General features: G+C 42.7%; 1 protein-coding gene across 1 annotated transcript; it reads right to left on the bottom strand.

The window, feature by feature from the left end:
* Positions 1-4821: 4821 nt before the first annotated feature.
* LOC128869847 (uncharacterized) lies at positions 4822-5606 on the bottom strand. The gene is made up of 2 exons (XM_054112449.1): positions 5411-5606; positions 4822-5348 (listed from the first exon to the last, which is right to left on the bottom strand). The coding sequence occupies exon 2, from the start codon at positions 5290-5292 to the stop codon at positions 4822-4824; it is 471 nt and encodes a 156-aa protein (XP_053968424.1). The 5' UTR covers positions 5293-5348; positions 5411-5606.
* Positions 5607-8085: the final 2479 nt, after the last annotated feature.

Here is an 8085-nt window from a genome sequence, read left to right as displayed (position 1 = left end):
CCATAGTAGAGAATTGGCCTAACCACTGCTGTGTAGAGCCAATGTATCATTCTGGGTTCCAACCCCCATTTCTTCCCAATACGCCTTCCCCAGAAGTACATTGCGGTCATAGCTTTGCGTGCTCTGTCTGCGACTGTGAGCCTCCAATTTAGCTTCCTAACAAGTACAAGTCCTAGATATTTTGCCCTTTCTGTGGTGCCAGGTGGTTTCCCTCCTAGGAATATTTGCTGCTCTTCAAGGTGTTTTATGTTTCCTACTAAACAGTATCAAATCCGTTTTTTCCGTATTTACTTCTAGTCCTCGACTTTTACACCAAAGTGATAATCTGTTGAGAGATCTTTGTTGGAGATCAGTTAATGCTGGAAGGTGTTTCCCCGAGATTGCTTTTACAATACGAGTAACATCGGCAAATGATATTATTTTACCTCCCATTTTTTCAAGTTCTTGTCGAAGATTATTGACAGTTAGGTTCCACGGAAGTGGAGATATTACGTTACCCTGGGGTGTCCCCCTGATCGGAAATTTTTTAATGGATGCGTCACCCAAATTTGCGCTTATCGTTCGCCCAGTTAGCATTCGTTCTATAGTGACTAGTGCACTGCTTACTCCCATTTCCGTTAGCGAAGTGGTAATTGCTTCCGGATATATATTATTGAAAGCATCCTTGATATCTAGAAAGGCAGCGAGGGTATATTCTTTGTAGTGAAGTGATTTCTCGACTGTGTGAACGAGCTCGTGGAGCGCTGTTTCCACTGATTTGCTTGTGCTGTATGCATGTTGGGAAGTTGATAGCTTGTCGCTAATCCTTCCTTTGGGATGCACATCTAGCAACCGCTCTAAAGATTTTAACAAAAAGGATGATAGGCTAATTGGCCTGAAGTGCTTCGGTTTCGTATGTGTGGTTTTCCCTGCTTTGGGATTGAATACCACTTTTACTTCTGCCCATTTCTTGGGGATATAGTGAAAACGTGTCGCTGCCTCAAAAATTAAGACCAGTGTAGGTGCAATCATTTCTTTTGTGTGTTGCAAATCAGCGGGGATGATTCCATCAGGTCCCGGTGATTTGTAATGTTTGAAGCTGCCAATGGCAAATTTTATGTTATCCTTCGTTATAAAATCTATTGGGGATTCTTCTAGTGAACTATAGGGTGGGTTCTACTGTCATCGTTGCAGAGACAACCTGGAAAGTGCGTCAGCATTAGTGATTCTAGTGTTTCTTCACTGCTGGTTTTCCAATTGCCATTCTTTTTTATAAGATAGCAAGGGTTGCTGGGACTTCTTGATATCACTTTCCGGAGTCTACTGGTCTCCGAAACACTTTCTATCTTTTGACAGAAGTCTCTCCAAGACGCCGTTTTTGCTGCCCTTATGGTTCTCCTCGCTTCGTTATACATAGTTCTGCATTCCCTTCTAAGGTTTGCTATATCAGTGGACCACCATGGAGGTTTCGGTTTCCCTCTTCTCGTTCTCTGAAGACATGCTGCCTTCGCAGCTTGTTGAAATGCTGAAGTCAGCTCATCAACTACTGAGTTGAGCTGTGACTCGGAGTTAATTTGGTATGTCGCGGCAGGGAGATTTCTAGATAATGTGGCTTCAAACATCTCCCAGTTTGTGCGTCTGCGGTTTGTAACCGGCTTACATTGTTTAGTTTGCAATGAAATACTGTACATTAAGTACCTATGATCTCAGAAGGAGTTGACTGTAGACACTCTCCAGTCTTTTAAAATTTGGGCTCCTCGTTCATTGACACTCGTGAAGTCTAGAACTTCATTTCTCGTAGTTGTTACAAAAGCAGGGGTATCACCTATGTTATTAATATAAAGATTGTTGCACATAATGAATTTAAAGATGTAATCACCACGTGCGTTTGTGTCTGAACTGCCCCAGATATGATAATGTGCATTAGCATCTGCTCCCAGTATGAATGGGGGCCACATCTCGATGCTTTATGAACTGCATCTCTCAGAGTGGTGATGGAGGAGGTAGCTCCGCGTCGTGTGCCATTTAAGAGGAGGCAAGCCATATCGTCCTTCCGCAGGACTCCACCGATATGATGACGTTATCCGCATCGCTAAATTGTATTAGTAAATTCAGGGTTGGCCATATTCAACGGACCCATTTGGCAACCCTGTATCTTTTGACAGAGGCTTCAGATCGCTTAATGACATACCGCGTTGGAAGCGTCAGTCCAAGCAGATTTTTACCATGGAACAGTATCAGCCACGCGAGCGCTCCGAAATTGTTGAAATTTACATTCAATAAAAGAAGTCAATTGTGAAAACTTAACGTGCGTATAAAAAATTAAATAATGTGAAAAGTGCGCCTTCTAAGAACACCATTAAACGTTTGTACGAAAGGTTTTCGACTGGGGATGCTCATTCTAATCCAAAGAGGCCAAATCAAAACCGACCAAGGCGATCGTTGAGACGTCGCCAAGGAATCGCCGTTCTCAGCAGTTGGGCATTGCTCGGAACACTTTACAACGAATTATCCGCATTGATTTGCATTTATTCCCGTATAAGATTCAATTGACGCAAACATTATTGCCTGCGAACTTAATAAAAACATATGGGTCCGTCGAATATGACCCAGACCTGGGTTTACCTTTAACCAGTGAAACCAATTTGTATTCTCTACTGCTCGAACCGCAAACCCGATCTTTTACGACCCATGGTTCTTGGATGAGCACGATATCCTCTTCTCTTTCTGCGAGACGGAGGACGAGTGCGGCTGAGGCCGCCTTACTGTGGTGAAGATTGATTTGTACAATTCTCACCATCGCTTCTGTTCATTATTGAACTAACCACGGTTTGGTCTGCGTTCTCTTCATCGGATGTAGGGGAGAGAGACTCCTCATCCTCTATAGCAGAGAGATCGGAGTATTCCCCCTCCATGCCCTCTAAGGTAACCCTTTCGAAGAGTTCGCCTACCATGCCGGAGTTGGAAATCACCTCATCGTTGTCTGTGACAACCTCGTTCGCTTCCGCAGATGAAGTCATATTTTCTGCGGAGGTGCTCTTGCTAGCCCCATCCTGTCTGTAGACATGGAGATTCAGCGCTTGGAAGTGGATCCAAAGATTCCTCATTGAGGATTATCACGGCCAGTCTCCTCTTGCCATCCACTTCGCCAACCTTTGCTACCTTCCAGTCGCTGGTAGGTAGTTAGGGGTTGCCTAGCTTTATCAGGTCCAGGACTTCCTCTGGATCAGAATGGAAGTCTGGTATCCACGCTCTAGATCTTGGCCGGTTAGGGATGTCTTCTCGGCGGACCACATCAAGGAGGGCCCCCGGCCAAGGTTCCCCTATGCGATTAATCGCTAGGGTGTATAGGTCCACGGAACGTTGATTAGCGCACCTTATTGGTTTGACGCGGGATTTAAACTATCCCGCATCCGAGCAACTGGGTGGAGGTCCTGGATTTTCTTTCAGGATGTCCCTGTACACTTTTCAAAAACTCCTGTTTATTAAGTCCCAGTTTGCTTGAGAGATCGCACCATCATGGGAACTGCGATCAATCACCGCCCGTATATGGCTTCCTTTCGCTACTTCCGCGGAAGTCCTGTTCGTCGTGACATTAGTGACCTGAGTGGCGGAGACCTTGATTCGTTTGGCTTCAGCCGATGTCCCTTCACTCGATCGCGTGCGCTTGCCCCATGCGGAGTCTATTTTGGCCTTCTCCCGGTGTTCGGTAATGGAGGCTTCAGCACTCGCCTTGGAGTCTGACTGTTCCTCCGTCAGATCCTCTTCTCTAATGTCCTTCAGTCTCTCCAGGATTCTGAAGGCCGATCGCCTGGTATAATAGGACCTTTCTGACGCACTTATATGCTTCCGGGGGTGCGTACTACCCGCGGCAGTGATTGTGCCAGACGGGCAGACATCAGAAGTCATTGGCTGAGCCATGTGGTCCGATGCTGCCGACATTGGTGCGGGTGTTTCTCCTTTCGGAGTTCCCGTGCCACCTGGAGTGACGAGGACAACAAGGTCTGCTTGTCTTCTGACAGGGCAGCTCTTGCTTCCCAAGGATTTTGTTGCGAGGGGGGGTCTACTGATGGCACCAGACGTAGATGATATGTCATCCTCAACTTGTCTTATGACAGGGTTGCGATTGTTGCCAGTAAGAGGTATCGCTGCCGTAGGGGCAGTCCCTGAAGGGACGGAGCGGGAGTTGGGCCTGCGTGGCCACAAGATTTACTCCGCTTTTTTATTGAAAGACCTGACCTTCCTGAGGGATTTGGTCTTGCTTTTGGGCTGCCGTGGTTGTCCGCACTGCTCGACGTGGCGGGCCTATCGGACTAAATTTTTATTAGGAGGGAAAGGGGAAATGTCGACCATGGCAGTCCCTTCTCTTGAGGTGACCCAGTTTCAGAGGGGCGCCGTTAAAATACAGCCGGATACCCCTGGCTACACCTGGTGCCCATCCATTGGGCACGGTGACGCGTAACACCCTGGATTAGGAGGGTACAGGAGAGGGGTTGATGGGATACCAGGTTAGGGACTAACAGTGGGATGGTCGTCGGTACGGTAATCTCCGCAAGGTGATTGACTGGCCTCCGCCGTTTTCCGGATTGTTTGCTAGCCAATACCCATGTGGAGCTTCCCTCTTAGTTCGTGGTGGGTTAACCCTCATGATATGGGGGCTAAACCAGCACTTAAGCCTCATCCCCGTGGCAAGGATACCAATTTGATGAGGAAACTTCATTAAACATCGCTTTAATCAGTAAATAGAGTAAGATTTCAGTCTTTCTTTACCAATCACAAGGCGCATAGGAAAGGTATATTTTCAGGTAAGCAATGAAGTTACTTTTTTTTAGCTTTTCGTAATCAAATTTTGCTGGCTCCAGCTCCAGTTGCTGCTTTTTCCTTTCCTTTATTTATACGTACAAATTCATCTTTCAGCTGTGTTACTGCATTTGCGACAGATTTATTAGTTGTCTCAATGGCTCTATACAGAGGTTGCTGGCAGTCTCCTTTTCTAATTTGAATGAGATCATCCAATTTCTCGTTTATTTCCAACTTTATTTCATTATCCTCGTCTAGAAATTTCTTCAAACTTTCCCCAGTACTTTCCTTTCTTTGTCTTTTAGGAGTGGTGTTTAGTGGAGACATTTGCCGCTTCGGTAATGTGCTTGATGTAGATGACATTTCATCGTCACTTTCATTTGGCAGACCAAGCGAATTGCCAGCCACACCTTCTACAGACTTTGCTATTGCACAGATAATCACTATAGACTCTTCTGTTTGAGTTAGTTGATGTTTTGAAAATGGACCATTGGACCACCAGTTGATCGACATTCAGCGTTATTTTGCGCGAGCTTTTTTTTTACCTCGCCCTTCCAATCTGCCCACGTCTATATAAGAAAAAATGTAATTAAAAGACACATTTAAGTTTGTAGTACAAATAATCGTTTACCTTTTTTTACCCATTCGCATCCTTTTGAGGTGGACCCACTCTGTTAAGAAATTCTGCTATCATCTGCCAAAGAGCTTTAACATTTGGTTTATCCCGCTTTCTGAAGCCCTTTGCAAAATCGGGATATTTTTCTATAAATTCTAGATATTAAAATAGTAGATTGCGTTAAATTTGTATGTTTCCCCCTAGTTAGAATGAAAATATAAATAACTACATTAATATCTATTTTTATAAAACAAAACACCATTTACTCAAATTCCTACAACTGAAAGAAAAATAAACAAATGAAATCCACCAGCTGTTAGCCGCTTGGTTTGTTTCCGATAGCAAAACCAATATAATTGGATCCTGTGACATCTAAATCCGACACAAGTCCATTGGAACATAAAATCTATAACATTGGATTTCATGATAATTTTTTTATCGATTTCAAATCCGACTCCGGCAACAATTGGATTCCATGGCAGCCCTGATTAAAGCAAAGGGGGCTAGTTTCGGAAAGTTCTGCGAGAAAATTACCTCAACCCCCGTTGCAGTTAGGCTCCATAAAGTTATGGTTTAGGAGAGAGTGGATATGAAACGAGGTATTAAAAAGAAAAATTTTTTTTTTTTTTTTGTTTTTTTTTTTTTTTGTTTGTATTGCAACTAGTTCATAAATATTTACATATGACTAACAAGCAACTTAATTATGATAACATTACACAATTTTCACTCTACATGACATAAAGCATTTCTATGGAGGTATGAGATCGCTAGGTTGCGTCTGAGCCTTCTTATTAATCCGTTGGTTTCAATTAAATTAAGTGCTTCTTCATTGATGTGGTTTAATAGTCTTTCTTTGTGGGCAACTGCAATCTTTGCGATTTCAGTGTTAACGGAGTTTATTTTACGGTCCCGCTCAATGTCGGAACTTCTGCAGTACCATGGTGCTTTGACAATGCACCTAAGGACCTTATTTTGGAAGTGTTGGATTTCGTTTTTCGTACTTTGACTGGCGCACCCCCATAGCTGCGTACCATAACTCCATACTGGCCTTAGTATCTGCTTGTAAATTAACAGCTTGTTTTCTATCGGGAGAGCTGATCTGCTACCCATGAGCCATTGCATGTTTTGGAGTTTGATGTCCAATTCTTGCCTCTTTTTCTTGACATGCTCTTTCCATCGAAGTTTGCAGTCAAGTGTCATACCTAGGTACTTCGCATAGTTTGAGTATGGGACTTGTTGATCATCTATGTATAGTGGTATATGTTGTATTTTAGTGTTTGTGAAAACTACGTGTACAGATTTTGTTTGGTTAAGTTTAATTTTCCATGTATTAGTCCACTGGCAGATCTTATTTAACGCGGTTTGTAATGTGGCTGTCGATTCGTTTTCAGTTTTACCAACTGCAATCAAGGCGGTGTCATCTGCAAACGTTGCTGTGACGTAATTAGGATCAGACGGGAGGTCATGTGTAAAGATAAGGTACAGCAGAGGCCCAAGAACGCTGCCTTGAGGTACTCCTGCATTTATTTGTCGAAGACTTGAATAAGCATCATCTTGCTTGACTTGAAAATAGCGAACTGATAAGTACGACTCCAAGATTTCGTAGTATTGCTTAGGAAGTATTGATTTTAGTTTAAAAAGCAAACCTGTGTGACAAACTTTATCGAATGGCTTTGCCACATCGAGGAATACGCCAGAACATACTTTTTTATTTTCGTGTCCTTTTTCTATTTTCGTGTCCTTTTTCTATTTTGTGCGTGATCCTGTGTACCTGGTCGATTGTAGAATGTTTACTTCGAAAACCAAACTGATGTGTTGGAATTATTTTTTTTCGTTCTATTATTTTATTGAGTCTTTTAATCAACAGCTATTCAAACAGCTTTGAGATCACTGTTAGGAGTGATATAGGTCTATACGATGAAACTTCGTGTCCAGGTTTGCCTGGTTTTTGGAGCATAATAACCTCCGCAGTTTTCCAGAGAATAGGAATGTAATAAAACCTAAAAGATGCATTCATTATGCTAGTGAGAATTTGGATGCTTTTAGGGGGAAGCTGCTTGAGTATTTCTGCAGGGATTATATCGAAACCAGGGGATTTTTTATTTTTTAGCATTTTAATTTCTCTTTTTAGTTCGGCGTTCGTGACTCGTGGAATTTCTTCAAACTCTTGGAGCACGGATGTAGACAGGCTTTCGGATTTTGCCTCATGAGGTGTAAAAATATCAGCTAGATAATCTGCATATAGTTCTGCTTTCTGGGAATTGTTATTAGCCCATTTTCCTTCTTTTATCTTGAGTGGAGGACAGTGCATTTGTGGCCTTTTTAAGTACTGTGTGCATTTCCATAAAGAGTAATCCACACGACGATCGTTGGACAATGAATGCAAGTAACGAGAAAACCCATCATTTTTAAACTTCTTTATTTTCCGACTGAGGTTTTTGGTCATTTTGTTTAGCCTAGTTTTATCTATTGGTGGTCGTGTTTGATGCCACTTACTGCGAAGTTTTCTCTTTACTTAAATAAGATCTCTGATGTCCTTTGGGTATTGAGTAATGACTGCGGTTTTTTTAACAGTTGGAGTACTTTTCCATGCGGCAAGTTGCACATTGGACGTAAAATTTTGAACTTCACTATCTAATTGTTCCTCATTAACTATTTGTGCTGCATTATTTTTGTAATTTTGTAGAATT

The sequence above is a fragment of the Anastrepha ludens genome, chromosome X (genome assembly GCF_028408465.1).
Source record: "Anastrepha ludens isolate Willacy chromosome X, idAnaLude1.1, whole genome shotgun sequence".
Taxonomy (NCBI): domain Eukaryota; kingdom Metazoa; phylum Arthropoda; class Insecta; order Diptera; family Tephritidae; genus Anastrepha; species Anastrepha ludens.
This window is presented reverse-complemented; position numbering and strand designations above follow the sequence as displayed.